This window comes from Astyanax mexicanus, chromosome 11 (genome assembly GCF_023375975.1).
Source record: "Astyanax mexicanus isolate ESR-SI-001 chromosome 11, AstMex3_surface, whole genome shotgun sequence".
Taxonomy (NCBI): domain Eukaryota; kingdom Metazoa; phylum Chordata; class Actinopteri; order Characiformes; family Acestrorhamphidae; genus Astyanax; species Astyanax mexicanus.
In genome coordinates, this window is record NC_064418.1 from 26,880,516 (window position 1) to 26,902,876 (window position 22,361).

At 37.9% G+C, this 22,361-nt stretch overlaps 1 protein-coding gene across 1 annotated transcript in view; it reads right to left on the bottom strand.

Moving 5' to 3' along the window:
* LOC103040860 (prostaglandin F2 receptor negative regulator) overlaps positions 1 to 22,361 on the bottom strand; it is a 31,550-nt gene continuing 9,189 nt past the window's right edge. The window contains exons 5-9 of the mRNA XM_022680391.2: positions 15,727 to 16,149; positions 13,433 to 13,837; positions 12,154 to 12,261; positions 4,550 to 4,861; positions 1 to 3,413 (exon numbers count right to left, since the gene is read on the bottom strand). Coding sequence (XP_022536112.2) covers positions 3,256 to 3,413; positions 4,550 to 4,861; positions 12,154 to 12,261; positions 13,433 to 13,837; positions 15,727 to 16,149 — 1,406 coding nt within the window. The 3' untranslated portion in view covers positions 1 to 3,255. The remainder of the gene's footprint in view (positions 3,414 to 4,549; positions 4,862 to 12,153; positions 12,262 to 13,432; positions 13,838 to 15,726; positions 16,150 to 22,361) is intronic.

Below are 22,361 nucleotides of genomic sequence, written 5' to 3' on the forward strand. Positions count from 1 at the left end.
TTGTGCTTATAAAACTTTTATTATGGTATCAATTTTGGGAGGAGTTCTTGTCTTTTTTGCTGTTGCGTTTATGAGATCTGAGGAGATTGTGAATGATAAAAAAAAAAAAACACACACAGAGAGGAAGCACATCAAATTTCACTCGGCTGAGCAAAATTTACATTTATTTATATGTACAAACTATATTTATATTCCCCTCAAAAATTGTTAAAAACATCAATAAAATAAAGTAAAAAAAAATAATAAAAATACCACCATTTTGCATGAAAAGTGTTTGCGGTCAGTGGGGCTCAATCCTGGCCTTAGGTTACCAATGCCCTGCAAAATTAACAGTACGTGTCCACTTGCACTTTCCTTCAACATGTTTTGGCCTGTTGGATCTTTTTTATTTTATTTAAATGAAACAAAAGAAGAATCTGGAAGAAGATAGTCGTATTTTAAATATATTTATTTTCTCTACAGATTTAGATGCTGCCATTATCAGCTCATCCTCTATCCTGTTTGTAACATGTCTGTTTTCTGTGTGTGAGGCTTGTATAAGGTATCTGCCTACTCTTCCTCAATAGAATAAACACAGCAACTTTTTTTTTTTTTTACTCTGTATGGAACCTAGTGTCCGATGATTTCCAGAGCATCAGAAAACATTGACAGAATCCAAAATTAAGGAATAAAAGCAGAATTCAGATACAAACACAAAGATACACAGAATTAGACAAAAAAAAAAAAACTAAAACAGCAGTGAGCGGCTCTGTAGCCTAGTACTGGTGTTCTAATCTTCATAACTCAACTAAAGAGCAGAGTAATGTACAAATATCATACAGTAGAACTTACTATATCTAACCAGCACAGCAACATCATTCTAATATCAAAAACAGTTAGCATCCAAGCTAACGCCTTCTAATTCTTACAGCTGAGTTTAGCTGTTAGCTAGGAACACAGTTAGCATCGCCGGTTAGCATTGTCAGTTAGCATGATTTTGGCTTCAAATTAGTCCAGGTGACTACTAAAATAAAAAATAAAATCAAGATTCACATATTTTTTGGACTTTAGATACTTAATTTGAATAGTTTTTTTTTTTTTTTCAAATCACCTGGCAGCATTAATAACCCAAAAATAAACCCTAAAAATTCTAAATTAGACGAAAATATGATAAACCAATTAACTGGAAAAAAATTCATCAGAATTTGCCAAAAAAATAAAACGTCGCAACACAGCCAGTCATGCACTGCAGCATATAGCAGCTCTCTCCATTGAAATAAATAGGATCATAGAAAATGGCAAGTGGACACGCAATGTTTGAGCAGTGATTCTCAAACTAGTTCTTGTGGTCCAATTTTAACTCTCAATTTTTGAGAAGTTTGAGAACCACTGTAGAGCATCATTTGTTCCCAACCAGAGAGGGATTACAACAAACTGTCAATCTACTAATGTTAAAATACTAAAAAAGGTATTGTCCATATTTATACTTGTGTAAAATGTGCTGTATCCTGTTCATAAATGAAAAAAAAAATACAAAAAAAGAACACACATTTTGTAAATACTCAAGTAGCTTTTATTTATCATTTACCATTTATTTACCTGTACTTTATCCACCTTTAGCCTTAATGCAATTAGTTAATAAACTGGTTAGGCAAGCCCTCATAAGGGGTAACTCATTCAAGGCATTGGTACTCCAGAACCAGGATTGAGAGCCACTGCTGTAGACCACTTGTTCAAACCATGGTCCTAGGGACAGGGGTTCTCTGAGACACTGGCTATCAGAAACCAGCACTCAGGGACTGCCAGTACCCACAGTCCAAGCTTTACTCTGTGCATTGTGACTTTGGTTGGAGGAAAAATATCTGGGCCAGCTTGGGGTCCCTCAGGATTGGTTTAAGTAGAGAAAGTACAGGAGCACCTCTATTTCTGAATCACCTCTGCTTTAGGAACGATGCACCCTCAGGACTGCCCTGACTTTTTATGGTTCCTCAGCTTTCTAGAGAAGCCTGTAGGCTTATTCATAAAAAACTAGGGCATTTACAATACAGTTAACCTAGAGGAGTTGTTTGTGTGTTCTGTTGTGTTTTCTGTAAAAAATATTGATGCATTTTGGGAGCAGTATTTAATTCCACTGTGTGTGTGTGTGTGTGTTTGTGTTTGTGGGCACACTCTGTGAAGGGTAAGAAAAGACAGTAAGCATCAGTGAGTGAACATTAAATGGAGGATATTATGCATCAGCGTCCACATTGCTGGAGTGAGCAAGGTACAGTCTTCCAAGCACGTCTACTGTAGTAACTGATCTCGCCCATCTCCCAGGCTCCAGCACAATGTCGCCTCTGGCCAAACAAACCCCTGAAAGCAGCCCCTCTTGTACCAACAGACAGCCAGTGTAAACCGAGTGAGCTATGCACTGTGGGTTTCAGCTTTAAAGCCAGGAAGGGGTCAGGGAACACTGCAGCCACTCTCAGTGTGTCCATCAGTCATGGTCAGCTGGACTGCCGATTAGCAGAGGACTCTTTAGAAGGGGGAAGAGAAGGGTCAGCCCTCTGGAGCTCTGTGCTGTCAAGAACATGCCCCTGATTGACAGGGAGACTGGGCAGATGCAGGAGGACAATCAATGGCATGACAGACACGGGATCTGACGTAGGGATGAATTCAGAATTCAGAATTTATTAAAAAAAAAAATGATAAAACAAAATAATGCCAGGAATTTCTGCTAAAGTTCCCGATGAGTCCCTTGGCACTTTAATTAGAGTCCTTCATCATGCAGGAATAAAAGTAAAAAATCCACCCCAAAAAACATATTAATCCTGGCAGTGGCACAGTGCAGTCACAACTTTGTGCAGAACGTTAAAAATGGTATTCCTGATGAAGCTCTTTAGAACACTGGTCAGCATTTCAACATTTGAGACAGGTCCTCCATTACCAAAAGAATTTCATTAAAGCCAGTGAGGCAGGTGCCAGCGAATTATTCCTGAGATACCATACGCCAGTAAGCGTGCACCAGTTGTTATTGTGAGCCTGCTGTCTCTCGCCGGAATGGATGCAGCCTTGTAAGTGCACACAAGTCGATATTTCTCCCTTATTCTCCCTTAAAGTGGTGCATACACACAAATCAGAAAACTCGTGGCTCAATACAGCTGTTAGGTCATCAGTAGCCATGCTGACTGGAAAAGGGGGGAGGGTAAGGTAAAACATGGTCACATTTGCAGGAGAGAGAGAGGGCTAATTTAGGGTCACTCAGGCATTTTTAGGTAAAGCTCCAGGTTCATAAGCTCAGTCATCCAGGTCCATGAGCTTGCCACGAGGCGTGTGCATAGGGTTTCTGGAGAGGCAGCAGTTGGCGACAAGAAGTCCAAAAAGAATTGACAGGAGGCCAACGCCAAGCGCTGCAAGAACGCCATAAACCAGTGGCATCTTCAGGGACTCCCACACTGAGGAAGCAAAGAAATATACAGGTTATGATTATTTTTTGGCAAAAAAGAGAGAGAAATCATTAACACAAAACAAAAGAAACTCTGCATTAAACTTCATTATTCAGTTATGTCATTTTTCTGCCCAGGTCAGTTTCATTTCACACCCTTGTACCACCTGAAGAATGCTGGTTATAGTTTTCCTTGCAGAAGATGACTGTTCCTCTGCCCTGATGAACTTAACTCATCATAAAATATATGAACACAAACAGAGAACAGATCTGTTTACACTAGTTACTTAGCTAGCTAGCTATCTTGTCTAAACAGGGGTGGGTAGTCCAGGTCCAGAAAGTAATTTTTTTCACTTTCTGGACCTGTACTACGCACCTCTGTGTGTAAGTAACTATGGATTTACATAGGATCTTCTATGGATTTTGCATTTTACAGAGATTCTAAGACTAGTTAGTGGCTGAACTGCCATTAGGAGGGCATTACACACGTTGTAAAGTAACATGACATTGCAAACACTGTTTTTAGTGTAAACATATCATTTAAAACTGTTGTCCATCTCTCTGCCTTCTGGCGTCGCAGTGCTGTTAGTCAGAGGTGATATACTGGCATGTACGAATATTCATGAGCAAGAGGCGAAATCCTATCGTTTTCCCCCACCCATTCCTCCAACGGACTAAAAATGTTTTTTTTTTTTTTTTTTTTTTAAGAAAAACCAGCTCACATGGCATTCTCTCATTTTAAAGACCACAACCATTATATAATAACCAATATATTCTGTCTATACTTAATAATTACAAAGTGCTTTCCTTTTTCAACAAGTGAAACTACATTATTATGACAAATCAGTGGCAGAAAAAAGGTCTTACGTTGAAAATAGCTGTGTTTTACCACAATTATTTCTTAGGTAATATATTATGATAGGCCTGGATAGAAAGCTGAATAATGATATTTAATGTAGATCAAGAATATAAAAACTTAGAAGGAAAGAGGTAAATTTTTACATTTTGATTTCAGTTTAACTAATACATACGGTTATCCTTATATATAGTGTTTGTAAATGCATACACTATACTAAGGTCAGTATCTTTCCCCTGTAGGTTAAAAAAAAACAAAAAAAAAAAACAATTACAAACAAAAATTCTTACTTTCTAGTTTAATGGAGAGCGTGACTCGTTCAGAAGTGAGATCTTGTCCCTCAGTCCAGAATCCAGTGGTAGGGGAGATATACCAGGGTTTAGCTGTGCAGTAATACTCTCCCATATCCCGGTCCTGAACACGGTGCACACTGAGCACAAACGTGTTCATGTCTGTGCGCTCCAGACTACACTCTGTGCTCTCATTTCCTCCACTCTTCTTCACCAGTCCATAACGGTCCACAGTGATCATGGGCACAGCTCCACCATTCTCCACAGCTCGTGCTGGACTCTGGAACCAGCGAACGTCATAGGCCACATCTCCTGAGAGAGAGAAAGAATATGAAAACCAGAGCACAGAGATGAAGCCTGCTTGAAAGGGATTATTGATGTCTCTATACATCTTAAGCCACATCACTGAACTACTACACAGAAAAGAAGCTAAAATAAACACAAAACCTCCTTTTAAGTGGTTCAGTGTAAATCCTCCCCACAGTGAAAAGAGATAAAACACCTTTAGCACCCTGAAACAGAAACAGTGACGAACTCAGGCAGGGTAGAGTCAGGCCCTTGCATGTACTCCAACTGCTATGTGAGGAATCTCCACAAAAGGCCAAGATAAAATCGTAAACCACAAACAATGATAAGTGCTGCCATGCCCCTCTCTGCTTTCTTATCCATTGCAAAGCCTCTCTGCCTCTAAATGGCCGCATGAACCAGTCCATTAAGATGGACATTTACATATGGTACATTACATGTGAAAAGTTTGAGGACACTTGTTTAGAAATGTGGTTAGAAAACAAATGAGCATGTTTTATTTGGAGTTTGCAATAAACGGGCATATTAAAGAGGTTATACAATTCTATCATGCAGCAGTTAGTTTTGACACCAAAATATGGTATGACAATATGGTATGACAATGATACGGCTGGGTAATTGACCAAAAATGTATCAAAACACCGATTCAAACCTTTAGCCAACAATCTTTCCCATATTAAATTTGTATAATTCTATCAATACTTTTCTCACCATGTGTTCTTGTACTCACTCCTTAAAACATAAGAAAAATTGCATATGTATTCACATGACATGACTCTGAAGCTACATAGACACTCAGTGTAAATGGAGCAAACTGAGCAACTCAAGGAGCTGGTCACAAAGAAAAATATATATTTTTTGATATCATTAAATTAATTGTTGTATTATCAAGGTAAAATGTTTAAATTAATTCTGATTTTGCCTGTTTTTGAGATCATGTTGTCCAGCACATCTGAGAGACATTCTCAAAATAGCGCTATAAAATAGGTTCCAGTACTACTGTGCCACACACACCACACCACACCTTCATTATAATAAGTTTATAAAATCAATTGACAATGGAAAAATTATTTTAACTCACAAATGAAAAGCTAAATGATGGAGATTTTACACAGTTATTCCCACAGCATCCCAAACCGCACATGCCTGTGGCCTCATCCCTTCTACCTATGCCTACTATGTATTGCCTATGCAGTACACCAGTACCAAGCTCACCTTAAATCATTCCCTTTTGTGAATTCATGCTTAATTATTCAGAAATCACATGTATTTTCTTTTTGTTACAGCACCACTCTAAAAATAATGCCACACTCACAAAATTATTATTTAGGCATTATTTAGGCAACTTGCTGTTCTTAGCCAATAAAACATATGTGCTTTAGCTTTTTCATTGTTGACATAATTACATCTTAAGAATCAGCAATAAGCAATCGACCTACTGATATTTTAATTAATTATTGCACATTTTATTGAAGAATTGTAACTAAGATGCAGATCTAAATAGTAGGCAACCACTCAACCTACTCAAAACACAAGAACACTATAGAACTGAATGGTGTGATACTGTTCAAGTGGGTGCTATTTTAGGATTAGACTGTATTCATGTTACATTCCTCTGATATTCAACCCAGTATTTTCTGCTGATATCAGCCTTATGCCTTTATCCATCAATACTGGTAGGATACTGGTACAGTTTTGCGCCGGAGTATCTTTTGAAAATGAACATTATCTTCTGAATCTTCCAAAGAAGGCATGCTGTCCTGAAATGTTCATCCACAATGGTTCTGCATACCCAAAAGCTACAACACTGCTCAGCTAAGATCAATGACTTTAAATAACGATGATGCTCGTGATGAAGAGGAGGACGGATTTGCCGCTTGTACTTAAAAGGACCAGTGGGACTGGACTGACGCCTAAGGCAGCCTCATTTGTGCTAATATACTCTTGCATCAGTAGATAAGGAATGACAGGCTTAAATCTAACTCCTACTCAGTTCCGGAGCTTCATGACACACATATCAGCTCACACAAGGCAAAAGGATCACTCCCTATCAGAAACAGCTAATTGCACGTCACATCGCTTTGAATGTTGTCAGCTAAAATCAGCGACTTCCTTCCAGTCCTGTAAAACAGAGCCGAGTCTCCGCTCTTCTTACTCAAGTGGATGAGGCACCAAAGACTGGGGAAAGCACTTAGAGGTCGTATAGTTTGTATTACAGCAAATGACTCATAACGTGGAATTAAACACACCCCAAACTGCTCCCATTAAACCTGTATAGTGGAATGGATTATGCTGACTACAATTTTCCAAGATACTGAGTGGACAATTAAACAAAACATTTCACATCATACTGTTTCCTTTTTATGGAGAGGTGAACGCCGTCGTTTCTGTTACAGTATACAATCCTACTAATAGAGTGTAAGTAACTGCAGAGAGGACGCAGAGCACTCACAGCATTGAGCAGCGGGCGCTTTCTATGAACCTGAGATAATTTCAGAGCCTAAAGGAGCACAGTGGCCCCTTATTCTCAAAGTCTGTGAATAACAACTAGGCCAAAATTAGCCCTGAAACAAGAGCTCCCAATTTCTCATAGATCCTTTGTAAAAGAAAAGAGCCATACAATAGAACACTTCAGAACAATGGCATTAAAAGTGCCATAAAGTGCATTTATTATTTAAAGTTCATCTTTGACATATAAAAAAAGAAAGATAGGACTCTGCTGAGGTGAAAATCGCTCAGATGTCTGTTTTTAAGGGGTTTACTTACAAGCCACAAATTGAGTCTCATAATAAAAGCACACCAGGTGTGTTCCAATTGTGTACTAATACTAAATACTGTTTTTTTTTTTTAAATAAAGTATGTAGTATAGATAAGTACCACAATTCTTTATCCTCAAATATCAAAGATGTATATTCAGTACCAGTCAGTTTCAATTATGTAAAGTGAGCGAATAGAATACTTGCAATGACGCATGTTGGCTTGGCAATGCTTCACCACTTCTTCTTTGTTTAAACTGTTGAGTACATAAATATTTAGTGTACTAACCTGCAGTTCTAAGATTAGGATACAGTGGTATAAAAAAGTTTGAGCACCCATGACCATTTATAATTTTCCTTCATACATAGTTGATTGTTTGAATCAGCAATTTCAGTTAAATATATCATATCAGACATTGATCAGACATTATATTTGAGAAGTGAAATGAAGTTTATAGGATTTACAGAAAGTCTGCAATAATTATTTAAACTAAATTTAGGCACCCTTGTTTTATCGATTTGAACTCAGAGATTTCAGCTGTCAATTTACAATTTATGATTTATAAAGGAAAAACATAAAAATAATCAGGGATGCCAAAACTTTTTATACCACTTTATGGTATGTGTGTTGTACAGGACTGGGACACCACTACATATTTTACATTTACATTTAGGGTATTTAGCAGACACCCTAATCCAGAGCGACTTACAACAGTGCTTCGTTGTGTACTTGTTTATTTGTTAAGCCCTCTGTTTACAGAGGGCTCAATAGAAAAAATCTGATTTTAAAACAATTTTAATCCATAAGCTTTGTTTTTATTGCCTGACTAACCAAAACTGCAACATCTTACAGAGCACACATTTAATAACACAGCTTTATCACTAGCAAAAAAAATATTTTGAGAACACATTGTTTCGTGTTCATATTGTACAGTGCTGCTGTTCACTTGTTAGCACTAGAAAAACTGATGGTAAAAGCCATTCAGCTTGTGTTACATTTTAGCCTATCATAGATCTCCCTAAGCTCCTCTCTGGCTTTCATTTTGCATGTGCTGTTTTGAGCTACATTTTTAATGGCACAGGAAAATACAGGCTGTAGTCACATGGCCTGTATTACCATAACTAACATAGAGTTAATGATGTGAGGTACAGTGAAGCTCTCCAGTATCAACAAACACAATTGGCTCTATCTTAAGGCAAGCAGTCAACAACGCACCACACAACTTGATTTAGGGCGACTGCCATGTCCTACAATGTAAAAGCACTTTTCAAGATAGTACAGGAAGAGGTACAGGAAGTTGAGGCAGGTTATAATTAGAATTTAGAACAAAACAGAAGAAAATGAACTGGAGTTGTGCTGAAATCCGATCACACAACAGTACGGATGCAAATGCTTACGCTGGTAATTTCTTTATGTACTGTCATCATAGATTAACCCTTATTTATGAACAGAAATATGTTCCTTTTATTCCGCTGTGTGATGTGCATGCCCACAAAGGTGTGTCAGATTCAGAGAGCTAGAATTCAGCACAACACCTGGCAAAACAAATCACTGAACTTTTTTAAACAATTAGCATGAAGTATAGGAAGACGCAAACCATGTAGGTAACGATGATGGGACGTAGAAAAGATCTATGGTCCTCTTACTAAAACTGCAGTGTGAAACCAAAACTAACCAGATCAACTGTATAGAATGTAACTAATATATGGACCCTGGTGTGGACTCTAAAAGCCCTTAATGATCTGTAATTATGCAAACTTGGGGGCTTAAATAATAAATTAAAAGTTTTATCTCCTAGGACCTGGTGTCCACATGTGTGGATATCACATTTTGGGTTGTCTAGACCACACATTTTTCTCTACAAGAGCCTGATGTCCTCTTATGAGGCCATTAAACTGGTGGCGGTAGAATACGTTACGGTCTAGATTTTTTTTCAGAAATTTAAAAATGGACAGTAAATACAGTAAATGTTTTTTACATTGTCTTCGTGTTAAAGGGGCACAGTTGATGTTTCTACTTTTGTTATGCACTTAAAATTCTGCTGTGTTCAGGCACAAAATAAATGTTTGCACATCATTACTAATTGCGACTTCATTGTGTTCTATAAAAAAATATATAACTCAAGTCCTCACATGTGGACATCATTTTTTACACTAATCAGGTGCCAATTAGCCCAATGAAAAAAAAATAATGCCATGCAAGAGTTTGGGTTTTAGGAGGTTAAACCTGATAAAAAATATGGCAGTTCCATGTACCAAACTTTCATTACTCAACTTTTCCAAGAACAACACTGTTAATCAGCCTAGGGACACTTTAAACTGATCAAACATGTAGGATTGTAGTGAATTTTCAAGTACAGTTTCAGTGCAGAAAGGCCAACACGACCAAACTTGTTTTTAGCCTAAATAGACTGTTAGCAATATTTCCACGAACACATCACTAATGAGATCTCTGAATTCTCTTTACTATAAACTGAAAGTTAAAACTATAAACATGCACTGACAATGCTCTAAAATTAAACTAAATGCCAATAAAATTCACTAAAATGAAGCACATTGTTCACAGTATAATTTTTTATTTTTTTGCATGGGGGTAGTTTATAAATGTTAAGACACTGCCTATACACATTGCCTATGAAGGAAATGTCATGGAACACCAAACATTCCTGCTGGCACGCACACACACACAAATACATGCACGCACGCGCGCACACACTTCCAACTGATAATGAGGGAGAAGGGCAGAGCTGACTTGATTGCTGTGCTGGTTTACATGCCTGCAGCCACAAATAAAGACTGGAGGGGGGAAGCAACATTCCCTTGTATTGCAATACTCTGCACAGACCCAGCCTAGAACAATGACGGACAGCTATTTTCACAAGCACATGACGACACAAGTTAGGTGAACAAAGAGGAGGAAAAAGTGCCCCAGGGCCTCTAAACAAGTCAAGACTTTTTAAAACATGCCTAGAAGAATATAGTTTTTCAATCCTTTAACTGCTCTTCTCAGAACAGGCATTGATTTCTCTGGACAGGCTAAACCCTACTAATATGAATTTACAATGTAATAAGGATTCTGTAATACAGTGTTTAAGTTTATTTAATGTATGCACTATCAGATATTGCCAGGGCAACGGGAAAAAAATCTAATAGCAAATTAAACCAGAAGAACAGAGGTTCCAAAAATACACAGACATGCCAAAAGCCATTGGACAGCATTATAAAGTGATTCTTGAAGTGTTAATTCAAGGGATGCCTCGGAAATATACGCACCTGTATAAACTATGAGGTGTCATCTTGTGTGTGGGGTAAAATGGGTTCTAAATGGATGAGATATTTAATTTTCACAGCTTTACAGGCATTTAACGTATTTTTCGCACTATAAGGCGCATTTAAAATCCTTTAATTTTCCCAAAAATCGTCAGTGCACCTATTTATCCAGTGCTTTTTGGCTGTTTAGAGTTGAGTATTATCAGCCTGTATCCTGTTGCTAACCACAGAAAGCACAGCTGGAGTAGAATTATCATTAAACGCCAACCGCACTAGCCATTTGGTTGTTCAGAGGTGAGTATTATCGGTCTGTAGCCTGTTGCTAACCCCAGCTAGCACTGCTGGAGCAGCATCAGCATTAACCGCTAACCCCAGCGCTAGTTCTTTTGCCCTTCAGAGGAGAGTATAACGGACTGTAGTCTGCACATTTACCGTGTTAAAACAAGCTACGTGGGACAAACCACTAGCTAATATCGCCCTGGCTTATTGTAGGGTTTTTAATTTAGTGTTGTCGGGTAGCATTGGCAGCTAACTGCTAGTGGTAAGCTGCCAATGGTAATGCTCCTGCTTTAGTGGTAATCTGTAAATCTAAGCTTACTGTAAATAAACGGAAGTGCTTTACTCTCCTAAATAAAATTTCAGGAGAGAAATCTATGTATATTAACATCCAGAGTTCTTTTAACTTTTACAGAATTACAGTTTTGTTTACTCAAATTGGCTTAGCTTTACAGCTGAATCTAGAAGCTTCTAGTTGCTAGTGTCGCATAAAATGCACCTTATGTATGAAAATAAACCAGAAAATAGAAGTTTATTGGTAGTGCACCTTATAATCCGGTGCGCCTTATAGTGCGAAAAACACAGTAGGTGTAATGTGAACTGGGAAAACATTACCAGCCAAAGTGGACAGCGCAGCAGACGCCAGCATCTGGCTAGAACTGTCTGTGCCAACATACAGGCGACTCAGGTAGAAATCACACCCAGGCATTGTAATGTTATAAATGTATGTGTGAAGTGACTTATGGGACAAGAACTGTCCCCTATGCACACTTCCTTCCCTGAATATAATGGGTTTAATTATAGTCATTAATCATAACAAAAGAAAGGATGTCAAGATCAACTTCTTCACAGAATGTCCTTGAAAGAATGGTTTAGGTTTTCGAGACTGTACAATATGTTCACACAATGCCTTCTGGAGACATGCATGGTATTGCATGACACATGTAATGAGTAACAACGTTCTTGAGTAAAATGAACAACAGACAGTGTACTTGCCTTTGTTGGGAGTGGCCCCCAGTATGGAAAGGATGCACTCCATTTTGGCAGTGTCTCCAGGGAGAAGCCTGTGTCTGTCTGAGTGAATGGACACGTTGAATGCTGGACCTGTAAGGGGGAGGGACACAAAAAAGGGTTTTAAGGTCAAAGAAGTCTTTCTTTCTAATTCCCCTAAGGCAATGAAAGAGACAGACCACTGCTGGCAACAACTGTGGTACGTCTCCTTCATGTCCAAGGCCTGCTGAGCACCCTGCTTCAGTCTGCCACGTCTTTTCAGTCATTCCCCTCCCGTGTGGTTTGAGTGCGCTCGCCCAGGCCCCTTCATTTACAGGCTTCACATTAATTAGCAGGTTAACACTCTGATGCTGGACTGCATGAGTGTGAGGTCTGTGTGCTCTTCCCAGTTGAGAAGGAAGCAAGGTCAAGATGAACCGAACACAGAACAAAGCCCTCTGTCTTTACACATCAGCGTCTCCACAGTTTCACCCCAGTTCACACAGTATATTTGAGAGAGAGAGAGAGAGAGAGAGAGAGCGAGAGAAAGAAAGAGAGAGACAAGGAGGGGATTAAAATGAGTAAGTAAGAGAGACAGGGAGAAATACAACAAAAAAAAAAAGATTAGAGCAAGACAGAGGGTTTAGGAAAAATAAGATACAAAAGAAAGCAGAGAAAAATAATACAGAAATGAAGGAGAAAAAAAAAGAAGAAGACATAAGGTACAGAAAAAGAACAAATGAGAAAAGGAGAGACAGGTCGCAATTCAGAGAGAGACAGAAATACAGAAAAAAAATTAGAAAGAGACAGAAGGTAAAGGAAAGAGAATAAATAAGAGAGAAGAGAGAGAGCTAGTGAGAAAGGGCAAAAAGGTCAAAACAAAGCAGAAACGTAGAGGCATTTAGTGACAGCAAGAAAGAGAGAGCGAGAGGGAGACTAAGGAAAAACAAAGACAGTTTTAGGAGAAAATATGGAAAGACGAATAGAATGAAAATGAAGAAAAAATTGAAAAAGAGCAAAAACAGGTAGCAAAAGCATGAGAGAAAATGAGAAGGAGTGAATAAGTGAGATAGAGAGTGAGATAGAGGAGAAAGACAGAACAAGACAGCGAGTGAGAGAGAGACACTGAGTGAACAGTAGGAATCTGCCCTGAGGGTGTTCTTACAGAGGGCCAGCATGAGAAGGAAAACACTGGCCTACTCTCTAACTGTGACCATCACCGCTCATCAGTAACAGGCAGCAGCTTAACTGGCCCGAATGTGAATCTTTTCTGGAGAAGGCATACCTGAGTCAGCAAAGGCGATCTCCATTTTATTGGACTCGGCGCTGACAGCCCGGATCCAGTCAGGGCTCTGATCGCGGGTCCAGGCAGTCACTTCACAGTAGTAGAACCCTCTGTCTGAGACCTGAGCCCCGTACAGGCGGAAACGATACTCTAGCTGGCCCGTCTTCTCCAGGGCCACGCTGTCAGTACGGCTCGCCGCCATTCCTTCCTCCAGCTGCAGCACAGAGTCCGGATTCAGGGATAGGATTTTCCGAGGGATGCCTCCTTGAGTCTCAGCAAAAAGGATGACCACTGAGTAGCCAGGATTCTGTATATTCTGACCGTTCACTCGACAACTCATCTCGAACGTGGAGCCACCTGTAGAGGCCTCCCTCACCCGGTGAGCTACAACACTGAGCACTGGAGCTGCAGAGAAAAAAAAAAGCAAACCACAAGGTCAAAAGATCATATTCAAAATATTCAATGCGATTTTTCCTACTGTATTTAAAAGCACTTAGTGTATTTATACTCAAGTAGCACATACAATATATGGTATTAAGGTAATTAAACTAATTTTACAAGAGCATGCCTCTTATAAACCTTAAGCTGCTGGATGCTGATGGTCACAATAACATTTTTTGTGGAACATATATTTAGTGCCAGAAAAGACTGCAATAAATAACAATGTTAGTTAAATTTAAGACAAGATTATGCTACTTATATTTTGATAATATTGTAGAATAAGAATGCAATTTCCCTTTTAAGAGCAGTAAATGTTTAATTAATAATGGATAGTAAGTTGAATGCTTCTCTGGCAATCCCTTGTGCCTGTCAAAACCTATCAGCATATTTTTAATTACGCTTTTAATTAAATAAGCTTTAAGCGTACTTTTTAAACACGACATAACCCGTCACATTCCACTCTGTGTGTATAATATCGCCATTATAAATGATTAGTCTTTGTGTGACAGACTACAAAATTAGTGATGCCTCATCTCATAAACAAACACAAGGTAAAACAACGACCAATACTGATTGATGTCAGGTTCATATATTGTATCATAAGACGATAACCTAATAAATGCAAAAGGCCTAGTTATTGTATTGTATTGTATGTTCGCCCTGTCGCTTCTTCACTTCTCGTGTGTCTCTTTTTGTTGCTCATATAGCGTTTGACCCATACAGTCATTTTTTTTCTCTTTGACTGAAAATAAACAACAATGTCTCTGATGTTTGAGCTTTGGCAACATCTAATATTAATTAATAGAATCATGATGCATTAAATGTGTGTGTTTGTGTTTGGAAACACACTGATCATGCTAACATTTATAATTTATTGCTTAATTAATGCACATAATTACCTCAGGGGGGACTCTACTGCACTAGATGGAACTGTAACTGGCACAACATATTTAATTAAATAAAACCTTGTGTGTTCTGTTGAGTTTTTATGTATTTTAATGCATTTGAAGCCCTTTAAAAATAAATCTCTGTATTGTCATTTTTGCTTTTTCTTCCCTCTTTTTGGCACAGTTTGACTGACCTGGCTGTTAATAACATTTTGTCTAAATTTTGTCAGCAAGAAAAATACTCCAGAATGATTTAAATATGATTGGAATATTGGGATATTATTGGGTATTGGGATAAAGTATTTTGACTTATATTGAAAGAAAAGACCTTTTTTTTTTTATCTAATTTTTTTTATGATAATCCAAATGGAGGCCATCCTTAACTATGCACTGTATAATTGATTAAATATCAGCATTTCAGCTTTAGCCCAAAATTCCCCATATAGGGACTTCCCAAATGTAGGCCATTTCGCCCACCCCAAGTTCAGCTTCTAAGATGAACATTGAACTTGAGGCTTAGTAGAATGAACAGTGGACACTGTCCAGTCTCTGACAGAGAGACCATTGTGAGCTCTACTCGTCTTGAGAGAGATCTCTCATCATTGGGCACAATTAAAACCATTTATTCTCATTCTTGATTGGGTTATGGAAAAAGGGAGTCACTGGGGGGGCATTCATGCACCATCTACTTTCATGTCCGCGTTTGAGTTTGGTAGTCTGGGTGACCTGACTGATTTAGCTGGAGGGAGGAATGAGGCTAATCTTGCAATATAAAAGAATGACTGCAGGAGAATGACTAAATAAATATTGCAAAATGGAGGCAAAATGTGTGCATGTGGTTTTGGGGTTGGTTTCCTGTTTGCACTTGCAGGCATTAACAATACTTCAATACTATGAATCAGATGTTCTTCTTAAATCCTAGCGGAAGTAATGCTCCAAAAAGAGACAAAGGAAGCCAGTACTTACTAATAGACATCCATTGTACAGTGACTTGAGTTGACTTTGTCTCTTTGACCTTGTCCCACCCTCCCTGACGGTTACGGGTCCAGGCAGATACACTGCAGGAGTACAAGCCCATGTCCTGGTCCCGAGTGTTGAGCACCCGCAGTTTAAATGTGTTCTGTTCACCGCGGGTCACCGCTATGTCCCCTCGGTCCAGCCTCTGCTTATACTTCTGTCCAGGAACTAGAACCCCATTCTCATTTACAGACGCAATGGCGCTCTCGCTGGAAGATACGTCTCCTGGTTTGTTTGCAGAGTAGGTCCAGTCCACGCTCAGACGACCATCTCGCAGATTGAGAAGGTCAGTCACCTGACAAAGCAGCTCGGTGGGGTCAGAGGTGAACTGGGGGGTCAGAGGGGCCGTCAGGGTCACCTTAAAGTCCACATCTGTGTTAAGGAGAAGAGTGAAAAGGTCATTCATAGTGCATGAGCATTAATTTACAACTTAGTAACTACAGTATATAAACACATATCGAGTTGGCTCTAATGGAGTCTTGTTTATTTAGCCACTGGAACAGAAACAACAGCTGATGCCAGTCTCATGCCATGGCCACTGATTAAACATTAGTCTTACCCTGCACAGGCTGAGCAAAGGATTTACATTCTTTTCAGCTTCAGCTGTCACTGTTCACTCTCACACACACTAACACACACACACACACACACTCACACTCACAGTTAGCCATGTATATGTGAAACCAGGCCAAATGGCTTTATGGACTTTGCTTCTTGTGAGTCAGATTATATATACCCAGCTGTTGTGTGGCTGGGACAGACACACCTGTCTTTGTGTAATTGGAGAAACAGATTCCTCTTTGTCTTGTAGATTAAAGCTTTGAACAGGGAGAAAGTTCTTGTATTATACCCTGCCTTAAGCAGATAAATATATTACAAGTAAAGCAAATCTCCAAAAACTGTACAAACAAGTGTGTTTAACCTTTGACCTTTACATAGTAACTATGTAACTTGCTGGTTGATAAAGAAACAAGCAGTGAAAAACAAAAGATATGAGAACAAAGGAATAAATTAAAAATTAAGGAACTCTCACCAACACTAGGTTATGGAGAAAATTTAGATACCTTTCAGAACAAACATTAGGTCTGCACAGAATATTGTTTTTACACTGTTATTGCAATGTGAGAGCATGCAATAGTCACACTAGCAGGATGTGCAATAACTGCGTGAATTGTACAATCATTTTAAACATTAAACTTTAAGTATTTTTGATTAATATTATTTATTTATGTATTTTTAACTGGTCTCATTTTCTATGACTAAAATACCAGCGGCAGATTGTATTTACTCATGATTAGGAATGCACTGAATATTTGGCAACCGAAAGTAAAAAAACAATGACCTTTTCTTAAAAAAAAAGCAATACATTTCTTTACATTTAGTTGAAGCAATAGTAAAAAAGTGGCAAATTGTAATGAAAACCTGCAAAAATATATATATATATTTGTTATTTGGTCTCCGTTTTTCTGCAAACTATTTCATTTCAGTGCATTTTTACCCAATATAGTTTATCTTAATAACATACCATATTGGGCCACTGGGGAAATCTGGTGGTAAAAAAAAAATCCCTGCAATTTAAAATCACAATACATATCACAAAACATACACTGCCTGGCCAAAAAAAGGATCACCTGGATTTAACTAACCAAATAATATTGTGGTTGCTGCAGTTGGTCAAGTCTAGTTCAGCAACAGTATGTGCTGAAAGAATGAGGTCAGCTGACTACCTGAATATACTGAATATAGACCAGGTTATTCCATCAATGGATTTTTTATTCTCTTTCTTTTTTGGCCAGGCAGTGTAAATGTATTGCATTGTCAATGTTTTCAATATTGTGCAGCATTACACTACATGTACAGGAAAAAAGTAGCTTTTAAATTAAACTAGTATAATCCAGCTTCCTTCCAACGCAGCATGATGTGAGTGAGACCTCCAAAATAAGCAGTTACGTAACCACCAAAATACATTACTAATAGTTCAACTTCCTGATACCACAGTATACCATCACATGGACAAACCACTGAAACCTCCACTACCACCTGAAACAGAAACTGGTACTTTGAACAGACGGGAGACAAAATTGGAGGAAGTTCACTGTTAAAATTATAGAGTGAGAAAATATTTGGGAATGAGATTTCAATTCCAATGTTTGATCTGAGCCAAAGAAGAGGAAGAAGGAAGCATAGCAGTAAGACAGCTCAGTGCCATCAGAAGCCCCATAAATTAAGCTAAAGCAAAAGCAAAACTTGCAGTGACATTAAACAAACTTGGTGTAAAAAAACAGGTACTTTCCACTTCCATGGTAATATATGTACCAGTTACTAGGGAACAGAGCTGAACGAACGTCATTCGGTCCTGCCACTATAATTTTTTTTCTGGATGACTGTATTGTACCTGAAGTGATTTTAATATAATATTTTGCCATTGATATAATGATTAAAGTAACGTAATGTATTTACATGTTAAGAAGAATACTCAGATACTGCTACTGGAATACAAAAACATACCAATATCCTATATGTGATTACTGAACAAAAACACAGCTCTCTTTAGCAGATTTCCTTAACTGGTTTAAGGCCTTAATGCAATCTATGAATGTGAGCAGTTTACATGACTGCTTGAATAATCGGATAACTGCAGAAATAAGTTTATGGTCAGATTATGAAGCACAAATAAACACACTTAATGTAGGCATTTTGGCTCATGGGTTCTTCTTCTTTAAAAAAACATAACAGGCAATTTCGTGAGGTCATGTCCATATTTTGTACAATAAGTTAATAATTTAATTACCAGAGAATGCCTGTAGTTGGGCTCTTACAATAAAACTGCTACAATAAGGTTCTTGAAGGCCTGACATAGAAGTACAATTTTTGATTCAATTAATGAACACCGCCTGAAACGTCTGTGTGGTACAATGCTCAATAGAAGTCTTACAAACAAAACTGGACCTGGTTCTTTAACCCTAGATGCCTCTCGTTTAAATATGCAGTAGGGGTGGGCGATATGGCCCTTAAGTAATATCGCAATATTTCATGTTTTTTTTTTTGCAATAACGATTCTCTTGGCGATAGAACAAAACACTGAATTAAAAATAAACATTTCAAGAATACACTTCTGCAACAAAATAAAAAAATAAATTTTATTATTGCATACATATGTCAGACCCCTAACTAAGATATTAAAAATACAAGACTTTTATTAGATTTGTAACAGAAGTCAATGATCCAGAAAGTCATGATACTAATAATGCACTCAAAATATCTCCATATATCCAGGATTAAAGTAAAATAAATGATATGTGACAGATATAATCTGTCTCTAGTAGATAAATAAAGGGAAATGAGAACAGTGTGATTTTTTTCTTTTTCTAAAAACAGCAACAAAGTAGTAAGTACCCTGATGTGATAACTAGGGGTGGGTGATATGGCACGATATTTCATAGTGTAATATTGTTCACGATATTCAGAAAAGTTGGCAATATTATTGCGCACGATACTAAATGGCCCACCCCTAATGTGCAGACACAAAAAGTCAATTTAGTCAATTAAGTGAAGTAATTTAACTGCAACTTAAAACAATTCACATGAATATCACGGATATTACCCTTCCCTATGTCAACACAAAAACACAGCCACTGTGACACTTGGCCTTAAAGAAGGGGTAAAACTTTAAGTTCAGTATATTAATCCTACACTCAAATGCTGAACAAGAGGGTAATTAATTGTAATAAACAACAGACCAGCCTGCCATGCGATTTTAAAACTTAATACAATGCGCACATCAATACTCTGCTTTCTGGCTGCCTGCCAGAGATCACATTAACAGCACGTCCCACAGGACACACCGTCACCAGCACACATGCCCCCCTCAGCCAGGGAATCCATTCGGTTGTTTAAACTGTAGCTATAATGTCTGTGACAAATGAAGGTTAAATATCTAAAACCATTCTACATACAATTTTTAAACAAAGCAGAGTATTTATAACTCCTGCCATCATACAACAAGAAGTGAACAGAGCACTCCTTTGTGAAAAGCCATTTTTAGAATATTCTGGAGATGCCCAATTAAAGAAAAGAAAAGTACAGGTGCAGTTGTATAGGCATTGTGTGAGCTGGTAGGAGCAGAGGGAAACAGCTTTATCTGCACGTACAGTCTTGCAATTCATGCAAGTCTTCCTGTTTCCTGAGGCAATTTTCAGCATTATGATGTCAGTATATCGGCAGAGCCAGACAGGTGGACAGCCTTAAACTATTTCATCTAACTGCTTTTAACTGATTCGGGCGCCTCCCTTCAATTTATTGGGATTAAATAAACTGGGATCAAGATGCAAAAATCAACAGACTGGCACAAATATTAGCTTTTTAAAACAGCAACATGCATTGGAATATTTTGTTCTCATTTATATATAGCTAGCCGGCATGTACAGTACAGTACCACATACTACACTTTAATACTGGTATATTTTTGAAATTATATATAAAAAAAATGTGACATTGTAATATTCTGTCTTTAAAGCTGATGTTTCGTACTTGTTTTGCTATTTACTGTAAAGGACATTTTTTTTGTATAATTGTTTATGTTTGCAGTTTATATGCATGCACTAAATATTCTGCACTTCAGCACTGTGGGTTTTATTTAAACTTGATGTTAAAAATAATAATTTATAGAAAATCACAGTTATTGTTGTTCACACAAAAAACAAATGTGTTTTAGTTGCATTAGTACACTAGTTTTTAATTAGTGGCACATGAAATATCCCCAAGACAGTGAGCCAGATAACCTCTAAATAGTTCTTCATTATTAGAACTAGAGTATTCTTACCATCAGTTCCTAAACTGTTTCTGAATTAGGATTAATATATATATATATATATATATATATATATATATATATATATATATATATATATATATATATACACACCTCACTATGGCTATGTTCACATTACCAGGCTAAATTGACTCAAATTTGATTTTTTTGCTCAATGTGGATCAGATTTGATTTTTTCATGGCTATGTGAAAGTGTCAAAACAGATTTTTTCAAAAAAAGATCTGAGTCACTTTCATATGTGGTTCACATATCCGATCCATGGACATGCACCATGAATGTGAATGGTCAATTCAGAAATTATGTTTTTCTTTTTTGTTGTTTTTTAAGACATGTGCTACGTGCTTCTCTCTCTCATACCCACACATCTCTTGGTGCAGCTGTGCAGCTATAGGTCCAAAAACAGCAAAAGCTTTTTTCACCTCCTCGACCTGAACATGTACTTTAGACCAGCTGTTTACTCTCCACTCCAGCAAAAGATGCTCCACATATGAGCTGCTAACGCATCCATTTCTCTTTATAAAGCAACGAGTCATCTCTCAAATATGACTTTTTTTTTGTTGTTGGTGAAGAAGGCTATGTATGTTTATACACATATTAGTGTGCGCATGTGAAGCGTTTCAGGGACAGATTCGTTGCAAACAACATAATTTACAGACTATAAAAAAGGGCAACATAGTTGACACAGTAGATGTTTGAGAATTTAAGAACTACTGCAATAGTATATTCTTAAAATTAATAAAATATATATGTTTGGGATTTTTGCCAAGAACACTGTTGGCACATAAAAATCCTGAACTATTGTGATATTATTTTAGGGCCATATTTCCCAACCCTATCAGCTAGTACACCATTGATCCATAGCTTTCACATGGATCAATTTCTAGGAATCCCAATGCTGCTAAGCACATGAGAACTGGTATTCTATATTCAGCAGCTTTAGTCCAATTTCTGCCCACCCTATTTATACAGTACTGGAAAGTGGGTCAGTGCCAAGTCACTAACTAACAGTTCTTCTAACATTTAGACAAAGCATGTGTGATTTATTCCAGGGTATACAATAGTAAAGAACGTGAAAAAAGCCCTTGTACAAAAGTGTGAGCTAAATACATCAAGGACTGAAATGATGGATCTGATCAGATCAAAGCTTTCTCCTACACAACAATATCAGAACATTTATAGGACTCCTCTAAGCTTGCAAAGAAAATCCTTAGTTGTCCTTGCCTCAAAACCAGGGCAGAGAAAGATAAAAGGCAGACAAACAGGCTAGATTTCACTTCAGACCAAATTCTGTGTGCATATGACTTGATGCTCTACATTTAAACTATATGTGGAGGAATTCTTTTGTACTCCTGTTGAACAATGAGTTCAAGAAACTGTTTGCAGTTGGGAATATACTGTTAGTTTTGGATACCCCTGCCCTTCCTACATCAAACATACCTTAAAGGAGATGCACGAAAGCTTTTGTAATTCTCAAAGGCCAAGAGAGAGCTAATTCATTAAGGCTCACAATAATCTAGCTCATGAGTCAGACATGTCTTCTTGACACCTCCCACTGCCAGCATGCGGCCCTTTTTAATGTTTAATCTGGAGAAAGTAGAACTGTCTTTGATACAGCAGGAGGAGGAGGAGGATAGCACCCCACCCAACTCTGCTGCAGGAGAAAGGCTGAAGCAGGTAGAAGAAAATGAGGGAGAGAAAAGAAGAATGACAACCAGCATGTTAGGAGATACACACTGAAGAATAAAGGTTACT